The sequence below is a fragment of the Gallus gallus genome, chromosome 7 (genome assembly GCF_016699485.2).
Source record: "Gallus gallus isolate bGalGal1 chromosome 7, bGalGal1.mat.broiler.GRCg7b, whole genome shotgun sequence".
Lineage (NCBI taxonomy): Eukaryota > Metazoa > Chordata > Aves > Galliformes > Phasianidae > Gallus > Gallus gallus.
Genome location: NC_052538.1, coordinates 24941632 through 24957384, shown reverse-complemented (window position 1 = coordinate 24957384; position 15753 = coordinate 24941632). Strand labels below are relative to the sequence as shown.

The 15753-nt window shown below is 43.7% G+C and overlaps 1 protein-coding gene across 4 annotated transcripts in view; it reads right to left on the bottom strand.

The window, feature by feature from the left end:
• The window catches only part of PTPN4 (protein tyrosine phosphatase, non-receptor type 4), a 100954-nt gene extending 85233 nt beyond the window's left edge, over positions 1–15721 (bottom strand). For 2 of the 4 annotated variants that reach the window (XR_005861723.2, XM_046943875.1), the window contains exon 1: positions 4961–10051. Coding sequence is in view for 1 of the 4 variants with exons in the window: in XM_046943875.1 (XP_046799831.1) it covers positions 4961–5129 (169 nt within the window). In the remaining 3 variants the exon portion in view is untranslated. Of the gene's footprint in view, positions 1–3420; positions 3821–4960; positions 10052–15082 lie in introns of those variants that run through there. The other 2 variants (XM_040704316.2, XM_040704317.1) reach the window with 2 other exon arrangements.
• Positions 15722–15753: the final 32 nt, after the last annotated feature.

Genomic DNA, 15753 nt, shown 5'->3' with positions numbered 1-15753 from the left:
CAGAGGCACGGGAACTGGAAGGGGAAAAGCAACAGAAATATAGGAAAACCTGCTTTAGGAACTGCAGTAGGCTCTGGGCAGGTTGAGGAACTTGCATCAGCTGCACTGTAAGCTACAAGCATGCTTTCACTGATATTATTGTTGAGAAAAAGTTCTGCTATATTAACATAGCTCTTAGGATATCCATGAATCTATACACTCCCCATCAAAGGCAGCGCATTAATAATGTTTAGAACAACCCTATCTTCAATTATGTTTAGGAACCCGCACAACTACAGAGACCCGTATTGCAGAGGGTTATCGGCACTCAAGGAAGGGTTGGATGTACACAATTGCACGCAGGGAGAACTAAGGAGATAGGCTTAACTCCGTGTGGCTAAGCTAAGGTGTTTTGGGAAAGCATTACCCAAGGCATTGGTACAGGTCTTGGAGCAGTACTTGCTACAGAAGTAAACCATTTATATACAGTAGCCAAAGTGTAACTGGGGATAGGGAAAAGAGAACTAATAAAACTTATACGTATTTGCATCTTCATCTATTTCCTTGACAACTTAGCTAGCTTTAGGTTACAAGTTCTAAGATGCATTTCAAATGGTAAATGAAGTCTTCAAAACCATTTAACCGATTTAGAAACTCAGGTTTCCCATCTAAAACAAAAGCAGACACGTAGGCACTAAGTGAATTTACTTTCCGGAGCTGCTGTAAGCCCTTAAGAACTCAAGTCATGAAAATAATTTTGAACAACCACGTGAAATACTAACTTCATATCTGTTAATTTTATGCTTTCTATATATTGATATTTTGTATTCTCCTTCATGTTGATTATTAAGACGTTCAAGATTCACGAAAAACTCTACAAAATCCTTTTTCTGGGTGAAGGAAAAAAAGGTTTCTGCCCGAAAAGCCTGAGATTCAGATATGTAGTTCTCAGTCCCACTCACTGAAAATCTAGCACATCTTATCTCTCTTTTCATCCTGACCTCTCTCGCTGACGTAACCCCAAACAGCACCCACTTATTCAATAGTAAGGTTGTTTTTATTTCACTACAGGAAAGGATGCAACCAAATGAACTGGACATTCAATACTGAATGAGAATGCCCATGAGTAGAGTAAGCTTGAAATAATTATTTTGCTCGTTAGCAGAATTTTGTTTCCTATGTAAACAAATCCTGTACAATTTTTTAATATATATACTGCGATAGATCTAAGCCAAACAAGCTCAGATGAGACAAAACACAAGGAGAACAGAAAGTAAAAAGAAAACACAATTCAGCAAGTAATTAAAACGTACAAGATCCGTGTGAGACCCTGTTGGTATGCACAACACATACGAACCATCAAAAGCATCCCAAACTTTCTTAGAGTTTACAACACACAGTCAGCACACCTTGGCACACTGATAGCACTAAAAAACAAAAATGTGTTAAGGGAGAGACAGATCAGCCCACAGGGTAACGCGTTCAAGTCTTTAACAGACATTACCTGTCTCACAATAACTAAAATGACATCGCTTGCTCAGAGACAAATAAGGTTTTTTCCCTCCATTTTTTTCCAAACTTTTTTTTCCCATTACCTAACAGGCTGCTAATGTTATCGCAAGCACTGGAAATCTGAACTAGGACATAAAGGTTAAGAGCAAGATGCAATTAGCTGCATTGCTACATTGGGCTATTTGACAGTCAGATCCAGATGTTCCCTTTTGTCTGTCCCATCACACCGTCACAGCACTGACCAGCAGCATTCTTTTCTGTGAGAAATGGGGAAAAAAACAAGGGAATTTTTCTTATGACTTCAGTTGATTTCAGCACAAGTCTCCTGAATTAAGAGGCCATTATTTCAGTTTATTGGCACCATCTCAGTAAACCAGTATACCTCTTCAGAGTATTCACTATTAAGTTTCTAATATTCATACTTAAATTGTGGATGCGTCTCATGAATCGGAATCCCACTCCCGTCACTCCTTTTAAAAATTAAGATATTTCAAAACTCCCAAAGAATGATTTTTGTTTCCAGGTGTGTTCTCATGCAACACTAAGGGAGGCCTGAAAAACAATTAGGTGAGATAACCAACTTCTCTAAAAATCAGTACACTTCTTAGAAGATAATTTTTTTAGTATACTTTAAAAAAACATCCTAACTATGCTCTACCAGCCGCAATGAATTCCACCATACTCCATCTCAACAGATATACAAAACAAAACATGTACAAACTCTGTGGTGAAGCTGTCTCTCCCATGCGCTCGCAGTTACCCCTTCTTGGTGCTGTGGATGAAACTCCCCAATTCTCTGCTGTTAACAAATCAGCAATGAAACCATCCACCAGCATAGGCTGAGTGCAACAATAACAGCAAACCATCGATAACAAGTCGCCAGGTGAGCCCTCCCCGTTCTTCATATTGGGAATGGTGACTTGAATTACTACCAGTCCAATTCCTAAAGCCAATGTCCTTACATCTTAAATACTTGATTTTGTATTATTAAATCATGCTCACTTTTGAGTGCCCAAATCTATAAGTTTATCATATTTTGCTTACAGAATTAATCCAGTCCTCCAAAACACTTAATTTTCTGAACTGCGTTTTCTACAGCTTTTAATAAGAAGAGACATAATTCTTGCACCAAGGTTATTAGTGAATGTAATGAGACAGAAATAATTTCAAGACTGATTTTTGAAGAGCATGACTAATAATCTCTCCATCCTGATACTTGCTCTTATATTATAACCATTTGTAGTTTTCTATATGGTCAGCTTCTGATCCAATTTATGTTTTCCTCTACTAATCCCAGCAGTTTCCACCTTTAAATAACCCCTCACAGGCAGTGCATTCAGGTATTTATTATATTTACTGATTTACTAACCCTAAGATCCACTTCATTCAAAGTAACGCAGACATAAATTTAGGAAAAAAACATTTTATGAAGTGACATCAGTGCTTTCAGAACCCAAGACCAGCATTTATTCCTAAAAACGTAGACTACTCTCTGAAAAGCATGCATTTCTTCTGCAAGTTCTGACAATTTCTGTGCTTTGTCAACCAGGGATAATCAATTACAACAACTGAGTAGCATACAAACTGGTCAGACACCAATTCTGCTGAAGAGGATCATAGAAGGTAAGTGGGAATGAAAGAATATTTTTAGCAGGTCATAAGATGCAAATATAAATCAGCGACATCATGCTGTTGTAGACAGGGAATTCCTCGTATGAGGATGCTTAGTCAGGCACACAGCCCATGGGCTACACGAAGGTCTGCTCTCATGTCACCTTGTATTGCAAAACCTCAAATGGATAAAGCTTCCAAAAATATGCAGATAGACTAAGAACAGCCAAGAGATTGTTTCAGCACTAAGTACAAAAATGAAACATCTTAAAAAGTCCAATAATCGTAACGTACAGAAAAAAAATCAGATTATGTTACCTGAAGTGAAGGTCTAATAGTCCACAAGAATTTTGAAGCATGATTAATTTTTTCCCCATAGGTAGCTGGTGGAATGTTTTTCAAGAAGCTCAAAATCTAACATCAATTAGATATTACTTTTTAAAAATAATTGACACAGAGGACAGCAGCACTCCCACAGACAAACTGTCAGGCAGAAGCACTTCTGCAAACAGAACAGTAAGTACAAAATAGAGTAAATGAAGTGGCCAGGGAAGAATTTAGTCTAAATTTAGGACTATATTTTTGTCTCTGAAGTAAATTTCTAACCACCTGTTCTATAAACAGGCTTAGTTAAGAAACCTCAGCCAGTTTGAAACGATGTTCAATAAAACGGATTACGTGTTGGGTGAAGCTATAAAACAGCGTGTAGCATCGAGCAATAAAATCTGCATTACTCCATACCAGCAACAAGTTTTAATAATTCCATGCCTCAGGTTTTCTGGGAATTACCCACAAGGGCTGAGAAGACTGTTTCTTTCCTAATCTTCCCCATCGTTTACCTGTTTCTTTCCCGTTCTCTTTCTCTTTATGGATTCAAAACAAATGCCAGGTGTTTTTGTCCTTTCCCCCAACGCATTTGGGGTTGGCTACAGAAAAGAAGCAATGGAAGAGGGGATGGATAATGCCAGGTTTCAACAGCATGAGGTGTACAGTTTGTATGTCTTGCTCACTGACATAAAAGAAGCAGAAGATCCACATAAACCTAAAATACATGAATACTTTTTCAGAAAGATTAAACAAGCTTATCATATCCCTTAACAGAACTAAGCTTCTCTAAGTATGTATGTGTGTATATATACATACATATATACATATACACACACACATAAGTATATGTATATTTCTAGATGCCCATTTTTATTCCTTTGACTCCAGCTTAGACTCTAGATAAATACCAAACATCTATGAGAAGAGAGGAAGGGCTATAGAATGAAAGGGCCATGTTTCAGGAAGAAAGCCATGTTTAACACATTTCTGACATCAGGCTAACAAATTATGCCAGCAACATTCTATTATCCTGTTTCCTTAAATGTTGAACAGCCAGGGAAATTAAAAGAAGCTTCACGCTGCAGTGACAAAATAGGATAGGCTTTGGTGTACCTATCAGTCAGCTGAAATGCAGACATTAGCACACTAACTGCGGATGTCTGAATGACATAAGTGTCAAGTTGAAAGCAGCTGACTCAAATGCAATCTGAAGCTGTAGAAGGAAATGGGGAAGAACTTTGAGGAACTAAGAGCACGTCTGAATTCACTTCCTTTATCACTTAAGATAACACTACAACAGCACTCAAATCTTAAATGCATGTAGTTCCATGTGATAACAAAACTGTTGAGCATTAATGTAACTGCAGTCATGGCACTTTGTGTGTTACTAATTGTGCTCTCACCATGCCCTCCCTTCCTCCTCACCATAATCAAAGCCTCTCTCAAGGTGCATCAAAACTATCACCTGTGTAACCTTACCACCCCAACTGCTAGGGGAGAGAAGGACCAGAGACATGCACTGCTTCCTCACCTCTCCACATGGTTGACAAGTGTTTCTCAGGTGTCAGAACACACTTGTGCTGGTCACTGTCTTGAGGTAACTGGGGCAGTGGTGGGGAAAGTGTCAGCGTCAGCTTCCTCCAAAATTGAAACTCCAAAGAGCAGCTCCTAGCCCCAGCTGCATCCTCTTCTCGTAGCATAGGACTGGCTGGTGAGCAGGGATGAGATGATCGGAGGGCTTAGGGAAGGCTATTGCCATCTAGAAGCCCCTGTTGGTAACTTGATTTCTTTTTTCAAAGTATCAGCAACTGTGAAAACCAAAACATTGATGCAGGAAACACCCACTGATGGACAAATGCTCTCCTAACAACCAGAACAAAGCTCCATTTCCCCCTGGGTATGCACTCCACCCAAGGTGATAAAACCATACCATTACCTGCCTGAAATCGCACACAGGAACTGCCGAAAAGCCACATTCCCAAGCAGCCAGCATGACTGAAGCCACAGCTGTGTTTCACACCATACTTTCCCTGTTAGCCATCTCCAGCTGCTTCTACAGAAAAATGCACCAACTTTCTGAAGCTTCTAGAGTGCTGGAAGTACCTCACTGAGGCCATCTGGCTTTCTATAGCCCACCCAATATCTCAGGACCAGGACTGTGGGAGCTCCCTCAGCCCAAGGTGCAGTAAGACCAGCACTGGTAAAGGCACCTCCCGACAGCCACGGGCTGAGCCTCCGGGCACAGGAGAAAGCCTCAGGAACAGTTCTGGGTGTGCTGTACATTGCATGAGTTCCATCAATACAGTCGGAAATACAAAAATTAATTCGACAACTCATACTTCAAAAATTTCTTTTACAGTTTTCATTACAATACACAAATAGGACACTGTGCTTAACATTTGGTTGACCTTTGAGGAAAAATTTCCGAGTGAGTATTTTGCTGGATCTTTGCAGAGTGCTGATCATGCACATGGACATGAATGCGGCTCCACAGAAGAGATAAAAATTAAACTGCCGTGGGACGCAAGATGTAAATACATCATTTTCAAATGAAACTGTCAAACATCTTGTTGTGGTGGTAAAAATCAAATCACCATGCAAAACGATAATACAAGAAAAGTCAATTGTGTGTTTCTAATAATAAATGCTCTTGTGGCTTTTGAAGTCACAAAAAAAAAAACTCTTGGCTGAATTGGAGCATTGATCTCTGTAGTTATTTATGTGCAGTTCCTATTAGAATTCTATTGAATCCCTTGAATGGTGAATGGAAGTGCTTTTGAAAACACACACAAAAAACTGTTAAACAAGGGACAAAATAAATGGAAAGCTCAGCATTGCCAAAAGAAGTTTCAGAAGGTCAACAGAACGTTTCAACTTTTTTTCTGAAGCGCAGCATGTAAGATGTTTGGTGGAAATGATTACCTATAGCACAACAGCAATATATAGGATACGTTTCCCTGTCACTCCCAACTTGGAAGCATGAGCATGAGGATTTGTCTATTATTGTTTCAAAACTCTTACCATACTCTTGAAAGGTGTTCTGCTGTAAAATATGAATTGGCTATCAAAGATTTTCAAGTGTTGTCACTCCATCTTTTTGTCTACTACAGATCAGGATGAAACTATTTTATTCAGCATGTGTATAGATATATCTAAGTATGCAATATGCAACAATTAGATCAAAACACACTGAAGAAACACTTCTTAAGCTAAACTCTCTATTGATTTTAGGTCATGTCAGTTAACAATGTTTACTATATATATACTCCTAATAATTATCTGCAAGTACAGAAAACGCATGAAAGGCTTGAGACTGGGGTCCCTAATGCCTTCATTCATATGCATTCATTCCCTATGTTGTCAATTCTTAACACACCTTGAGGCAGTGTCAGGGCACTGGAAGGAGATGGGTCCACCATCTCATGAGGAACTCCACCCTCACTGCAGAGATGTGAGGCCTCCAAAGCATGGTTTGTTTTCTATGTATTGAACACAGCAAAGTGGGCTAAAGGGGGAACCTATTTCCATGCTTTGGAAGCAACAACAAAAATGAAGCTGATTTGTTTTAGTAATTACTAGTCAACATTTGTTTTTTTTCCCCACTTAGACACACAGTTATTACTAATACAATAAACAGCCATTAGGAAAGGCATCTCTTCCCTTTTAGCGTTTCTGTGTTAAAACCTGACAATCGATTGTGTTTTTAACGTCAAATGTTTTGAAGATATTTATACACTGCCAAAAGAAAAGGGTTGACTGTGGCTTTTCCTGAGTACTAATTATTGTCATTTAAGTTTGGAAAGCACATTTTTAGAACGTGGTTTTATGTTTACAACTGAAAAATAGAATAGCATAAAGAAGTTTATCTTCAGAAGCTGCCGTATTAATCTGCCTTCATTTTTGCTGAACATCACATCTATTTTCCCAAGAACTACAAGAGGAAGGCAATGAGCACCTCTGAAAGAATCTCAGCAGAGAACTCTCCTCCCTAATGACTTAAGTAGCATCCTATTTTGAAGCAGCTGCGTACAACAGCAGTAGTTAGAACACATAAGGATTCCTTTTTTCTACCTTTCTCCTTTTACTTGTGGCACCACAACTCCACTGAACAATGGCAACTTCGATTCTGAACAGATGGACTGAAAAACACTTAAGTCATTATATTTCAGAAATAGAAACCAGAGGTTTAAGAAAGAAAGAGCAGTTTTATCAGCAGCGTATGGTCTACCCAAAGGTGGCTAAATGTCAGCTCCAGTCTCAGATGTTAATCAAGTTCCTCTTTCAAGCTATTCTCACATACATCTCATTAGTATAATTCCTACAAAGCACTTTTATTTCTACTTTCTCAGGACCGCATTTGTGTTCCCAACACCAAACAAGTTATTATCTGCAACATCCTTACCCGGAGAGGGATGCTTTTTTATTGAAACCCTTCTGCAGAAATACATAGCAATAATGAGCTGCACACACAGCTTCCCTGTAAAAGGAGGGAGAACACATGTACCATTGGGGAGACAACGACATAACCAGACCACAGGAAGGAGGCAATGCCTCTACTGGTAACTAAAACTGAGTATTTTAATTGCTTACTTCAGCTTTATTAAATAGCTTACAGCTATCTAGAGATTTTCTAATCTTTCATTTAATTAATCTCAAGAATGAAGTTCTCCTGAAGGAATTTCCTCTTAGAGGGCTGCTTGTCAGATGTTAATTTTCAGTCTATTTTTTCAGTCTTCTCCAGAGGAATTCTGCTCTAAGTGTGACTGTAACCTAAGTGGTTACCCATGCCTCATTGTCTTATTGCATCTCTTCTAGCCTTTTAAGTGGCATATTCTTGAAAGCAGAGTTAATTCATATATTTATTGCACCAGTTATTCAATTCAACAAAACTTATTTAACTGTTGAGAAATTAGAAAATAATCCGGCTTCGGCCTGCACAGGGACTGTGCAAAGCCAGAACTGCCATTACAAAGGAGCAGAGGGCACCCACCGCACCCTGCCCTGCCCAGCACTCACACTGAGCTGGGGCTGCAAACAAAGGCCTCCAACCAGCAGCAGGAGCAGGGCAGAAAGGCACAGCACCACCATCATCTTGAGCCTCTGAAGCACCAGCGGATCCGACGGGTGAAAGTGACCAAGGAGATGGTAAGTGGGTCAGAACCCACAGGAAAGGAGAGTAGAAAGTGGTACATTTTCCTGATGCAATTTCCAAACTGAAATTAATCCCCACAGTTTGAAGATAGGGAAGTTTAAAAAGCTCAAGCTGCTTCCTAACTGAAAGGTTTGTTTACTGTGGTATATTTTAATTTATAACATGAAAAATAAATGGAAGATGCTAATTAGTAAAGGGTTATTTTCACTCTTACCACGGTCAGGGCTCTATCCCTCCTCACTCAGCTGCATATACAGCAAGTTGAGTAGAGACTCCAGAAGCGCAACCAGAAGCAACAGTATTTGCTGTATTCCAAAACACTCACAGTGCAATTCAAGAATACAGTAACAAGAGAAGGAGAGAAATGCTAGAGTAACTGCAAGGTACCAGTCTGTCGTACTGCTAATTTACCCATTCCCTCGGTCAATCACTTCTGGATGTTAGTTTCCACCTCCTGTGGTTGCGTATACCACAGTTATTTCAGCAGAAGCCTCCCATGAGATAGTGAGGTTTGTTGACATTAAACAAAAAATATAAACTATGCTTTCCTTCTACCTTTCATGAGCACTGCAAGGGAGTTGTTCTTTTTCTCCAGCTTCCCAGGTCCGTCACCCAGGCTCAGACAAAGCTGACACATCCATGCAGTTTGTGCAACACGCAAACATTAAACACAGAAAGTACTATTTGCAGATTAGGGTTTCCAAAACTAACCTACATTCTCATTTGCATGCAAGTAGTAAAGCAGACAAAGGCACCAATCGAACAGCAGCCTTCCTCCCCAAAAAGCAGAAAACCTCTTCAAGGAAAGCCTTAATAGAAGTGCAAAGCGTGGAAGCTACAGGCCAGGACGATTTAAAATGCATATGCCAATTTCTACAAAATTTCATTTTTAAGAAGTGAAAATAACCAATACAACTCCTTTCTCCTGAAGTATATCTTTTCTAAACAGGGACACCATACAAACTGACTAAAGCATACTAAGGGCAGCACTGAGGCTACACGCAGCTCAGAGATCTGACACAGAGCTGCAGAGCAGTGCAGACACACCGCTGTATGGCAGAAGATGACCTGAGAGCAGCAGTGGCATCGCCCCTCAGTGCTGCCCAGCTTCAGCCCCACATACACACCACAGACAGAAACATCACACTGCTTTTTCAGATGACACCAAAGGAGTTTGCTGCAAGTATCAAGACAGACAGACACACACACAAAGTGACAGATGTCGATTTTAACTCCCCCCAAAGCCAACTTTTTTCTAGGAAAGACTGCAGGTTCTTTTGCCCCCCCCCAAAAACATTTGATTTCTCTACCAAGCTAGTGACCAAAATCCATTTTTACCCTGTCTTTTTTCCCTCCAAAATGATTTTGTTGTGTTCCTTAAAGCAAAATCACCAAACTGTGCACCAAATCACAGCTGCACGATCTGGGAAACATCCTCCTCTGACCGAGATAAACATCACATTTTGGAGTATCACAACTCATTTGAACCACTTTCAAAAGTCTTATTTCTTCCAGCAGCAACTTTTAGTGTTAAAACGAATGATTTTCTCAAGCTTGCAAATGTTTGGCAGCGCTTACTGACAAAACATCATCAGGAAATTATCTGTTCATCCAGACCTGGGAGCCCAGAGAGCACTGCTGGTAACACATAACTGCACTCCAACTGACCGGTGTATTTCTGTGTGCTGTAAGGGAAGTGACCATTTCTCAACCTCAGAAGCCAGAGGAAGTAACAAAATCCCAGTGACATTACAGCCTGGCTAGTTCAGTGCTGGACCTCCACTGGCACAGACGAGGGAGCACAAGCTTCTGAATGTCACGCTTGAATCTATTCTTTAATAAAACACAGCTATTCGGTGCATCAGATCCACACGCTTGACTACTTGTAAGACACCTTCCATTGGCAAAAGGAAAGACAGGAATCCTGGTGGCAGCCTTCTCCCAGCACAAAGTACGCTCCCACATCTCAGAGACAAAGCATCTCAGCAGGCTCCTATCTGCTACCAGCAGCAGCTCCGCTTTACAGGGAGAACTGTCTCCTACAGCTTCCATTTCTGGTTTTAAACCTGACTGATGCCATCTTAAAAAGATAATAACATTATCTTAATAACAAACACAAACTGAAAAATAAAATTGATAAGATTTATATGAGAACAACTTTCCCAGCTGAGAAAATATTTGGAGTGTAACTTTGATCACAGCGATGCAGTTTCACTGCTGCAGTCACAGAATTCAACTTGAAAAGTTACTAATCTTTTAGACACAAAATACATTTAACCCACACACAGTTAGTGCACACAAAATCAAACTGTATTACGTTGTTGCTCCTACTAAGCACCACAAAAGCAATGCTAAGAGCCTATGTTTAAAGGATTTTTTTTTTCAAGTAGCAGTTTATGAAAACTATCACACAAAATAGCAAAACATCACACAAGCAGGGTCTCCACATCAGAACATCCTAAGAGCAGCATCAGCCATAAGAAGGTTTTCAGCATTCAGTTAAAAATCATTGAGTATTTGCTATTAAAGGTAAAAATCCCAAGTCGATAAGATATTGGAATCTTCTCCAACATGATTCTGGACTAAAAGAAATCAAGTATGGAAATGCTCATCTCGAGCAGCAAGACACTGATTTCCATTTGAAGATGTGGGCCTCTGCTCACACAGAATAGCTCAGTCCTTCTCCCAGCAGCTGATCCTACAGAAGATGAGGGATGGCCAGAACAGCAACGGGAACACACACACGTTATCACAGTGCATTATCCATTTCATTTATCGCCTCAATCTTATGGACGGACTGAGAACCCTACAGTGGCAACTGTGTTTCACTCCCCAGTCTGACAATCTTTCCTAAAGCATTCTTCATTAAAGATCGTAAGTACTCATAATTAAAAGACTGTTTATTTATGAATGGATATCAGCTGCTTCTGCCTTCCTCATGGAGCAGCAGAGATGGCAGTATCTCAAGAACCACTCACACAGAATTGCGTGTCATTCAACAGCTGCCTTACAACTTCTCCAAGGAGTAATTGCAAGTGCCAAGTGTGCAAACAGAAGTCTAATTGCATCACCTACTATTTCTTTTCTCAAGGTGCAAAAGCCAAAGAAGCAGAAGCTGGTTCAATTCTCACACATCATACAAGAAGTCATTTAGCTGTGCCTGATTTACCTGACAGTGAGCGGTAACATTCTGTAAAATACAGTGGGAGATATCTTACACCATCCGCACAGACCACCATAAAACAGCCATATCCTCCTCAACCACATCTGGGCATCTCCTTCTTGTATGTCGACATGCCAATAAAACTTCTGTGAACACTGTAACTGCTGTAAACTTGGAGTAATTACATGGTAAGTGATGAACAGCAACATTGTGATATTCTCAAAAATAAGAATGGAGATTCTGGTATGTAATTATATAACAAAACGTATCAGGTTACTTTCAGAAATTTTCAAAATACTGGAAATTCAAAAGGCTTTCAGAAACCTGCATAAACTATCTTGTGCTATGTCAATGGATTACAAGCCCTGAAGGAAAACCAGCTCTATACCCAAACAAGCGTATGAGAACAGCTGGCCCAGACAGCAGAGACCTGCTGCTACCCATCAGCCGCTGCTGCGCTCTTTTTGTTCTGCCTCCTGCCCCAGCATCCTCCCCCCCCCCTTCCCCCTTTTTGCTCTACCTTCACACTTCCTTCTGTCCACTCCAAATAAGCCCATGTTATGTGCACACACAAACCATTTTTACGGTTGTTTAGGATGAAGCACAATAAAACCCGATAAAACCCGTGAGACCGTTTCATGAAAAGTGGCAGCACCAGAGAGAAAGCGTGGTATTAAAAAACCAAAACAAAACACCAACAGTTGACCATCTGTTGACAGCATCTTGTTTGACCACTCTTACAACTGGTGAGAATGGAAGAGACGTGACACAAAAACCAGCATGCAAAGGCACGGTGTTCATACGATGGTCACCAAAGGTAAGCTCGCAGGGGATGGGGCACAACGGTGGGGTAGCAGTGCGGCTGATCAATGGAAGCAGGAAGACCCAGGGAGACAGAGCAAAAATCGATCCGTTTAAGAAAAATAATCTAACAGTGACTTCAACGACAGAAGAAAAATGGCACACATTTACTATTTAATTGTTCTGATAAACTGAGAAGTTGGAGCACCATTTTTCATCCACCCTAATTTTCAAGACACTCCGCCCCAGCCTCATGCAGATGTCGGGGTGCTGCAAGCAAGTGTTCCAGCTTTGTTCTCAGGTACAGGTCAGGACCAAGGGATCCATCCCAACAGTCACCCCTTCCAGTTTCCTCAAGCCTACCACTCACATTCAGTTTTCCAGAAGATGTTTGTAGAACATATTCCACTTTCTAAATGCAAGCATAAAGTGACACAGAACTTCTATGTACATTCAGCAAAGCATTTCTAAGATAACTCTCCAGGGATAACAAGGTCCCAGTGAGACAGAGCCCCCAAACAATGGTCAGAATCTTCTAGCAGCACTGGGATGAAAGAGGAACAGGCCGTTCAGAAACCCCTCACTTTCACAAAACAGTCCCATCCCACTGCCACAACAGGCTGCTGCGGTGCCAACTACATGGCTCTCTGCGTTCAGGGAAGCCAATATGACATGCCACATGCACATGGAGTTGCCAACAGAGCACACAACACTCGCAGACAGCCAGTGCTGGTAAGCATTGCCACAGTGCCCATAGAACACAGGGTCCGGCTCCAGTTCCTCTGCTGGTCCCTCTGCCCAGCCAGAGGTCACTGCAGGAACAGAGCCAAGCGATGCACACAGGTATTGGCTTACCATGTTTTCAAAATATGTTAAAGAAATGACATGTAAGTGGTACCAAGTGAGCTCCGCTCATTAACAGGGAGTTCACCCACTCAGTAGAGCAGCTAGAATTACTTGGAAGATTACAGGATTTCTCTTGTACCGGTGTTTTACAGACATGGCTGCAAACAATCAGCCCTTCGTTCTGCTCCCAGAAACCCAGCAAAGCCTCCACTCCCCTGTGACAGCACTGTAAGCACACCCAGCCCTGGCAGTATTTTTAGCAGGGGAGTTCAATCAATATCGCTATGCACGACCTAAATTAGGCTTTAGCAGGACAACAGAATTTAAATGTCTCATTTGTTGCCACGCTTTACATGGAAAACGGTACTGAACAAGAAATAATCACCAAAGTAAATCCCAAGGAGGTGAATCTGACTGCAAGCAAACTTCACAGCAAAGACAAGGAAAGTGTACTAGGAGGTAAAACATTAATGTACTTCTGCTTTTGAAGAAAACACAGTTATATTTCAATGCTTATTTGAGTTTAAAAACAAGCTACAAATAAAAGCATGAAATAAAAACTATACCAACAAGAAACTGCAATGACAACAAAGTTATCTTCAGATATCAGATGCTTCTGAGTTCATACAGCCTAAATGTGCCTGGGAAATGCAAACAAACACGTGCACGTTAGCTCATCACCCAGAATCATATTTTATCAACACGGTGCTAACCAAGTTCTGCCCAGAGTAAAAACAACTTCTTAGGTCAGTGAAGCAAGAAATCCATTGTAGAAAAAATGGCATCCGTAAGATTATGATACAGTGTTGCACGTTCAGGCAATGAACTGGAGAACTTCTCCGCAATATCCACATCTAACGAGAGGCCAGCTTCACCAATTCTAATCTCGTTCACGTGCCCCTGCAGCACACATTCGCGATGTGACGAACACACGGTTGTCTGCGTGTGCGCGAAAGCAGCGGCGGCTCCAGGAGCAGAGAGAGAGCAGCGCTCTGCCTCCGGCGCACGGCCGGCACAGTGCCTCCCCACGCACACCGAGTTGAGCTCAGGGCAGCAGATACCCGCGGACGAGAAAATCCATGTGCACGCCGCCCTCTGACAGCGAACCTCCGGCTGAAACCCATTAGCGCCTCTGTAATACACAAGCGACGCAAATGTTTTCCACGTCCCGGCCGAAACAACCACCGCACGGCCACCCCGAAGCCTCGCAGGGTGCAAACGGCAGCGCGAAGTTCAGCCGCATGTGCTGCACAGCTGAGCCGCGCGCACGCTTGGCACGGAGCAGCGCTGCGAGCGCTTCGCCTACACGGCAGCCACCGCGTTCCGGCAGCCGCTGCCGGGGAGAGCGGGAGGAGAGGCGCGTTCCTCCCGCGGCGGGGTACCGCGGCCAGGTACACGCAGGCGACGTGCGGCTGGTTATACAACCCTTCTGCCGGAGGGAGAGACTAAAAACGGACCGGAGCCACGCAACGACCGCGCTCCAACCCGTTTCCCCCGTCCCTATCCAGAGCGACGTGCCTTCGTGTGCCTAGAAAGCGCAGCGATGCCAACTTTCGGGCTGCAAATCGGCCGCGGCCGCTCCGCCGCCGTCCCGCAGGGCCCCCAGCCGCGGGAGCCGGGCTCCCGAGCCGCAAGGGGGGGGGAAGGTTCGCCGGGGGTGACAGCGTCGCGCAGCCCCCCGCCCGCCTTACCTTCATATAACAGCCACGTCCTTGCAGATGGAGCGAGGAAGGGGGCGGCCGCGGGAGCGCGGAGGAGAGAGGCGCGGGGGCTGCGCTCGCCGCCGCTGCCCCGCGACCCCCGCCGCGGGGGCGCGCCCGGGCACGCGCTGAGACGCGCACGCCCCGCACCGCACCGCCTTCAGATCCCCCGCAGCGCCCGGCCCGGCCGCGGCCTCGGCAACAGCGCCCGCAGCCGCAGCAGCCGCCCCGCGCCCAGCCGCAGCGGCGAGGACCACATCGTACTGCGGCGGCTGGGCCGAGGGACCGGCTGAGGGGCGGGGGGAGGGACGGGGAAGCCCGAGAGGGAGGGAGGAAGGGAAAGCGGCGGAGCCCCGTCCGGCCTCTCCCTCCCCCGCTCCTCACGGCCGAACGCCCCTCACACGGGACGCGGCGCCGCCTCACGCGGAGCGGCAGCCGGGATGCGGCGGGCAGCGGGGAGGCGACGGGGCCGTGCCGAGCCGCCCTGCCTGCCGGTGGGGGAGCGGGCGGGCGGGGGAGCGAGGGGGGAGCGGGAGGAGGATCGGCGCCGCCTCCCCGCGCGGCCGTCCTCCCGCCTCATGCGGGCAGCAGCGGCAGCATAGCAACGAACATGGCGGCTGCGCAGTCACTAGCGGGCAGCCGGCAGAGCGGGGGGAGGGAGC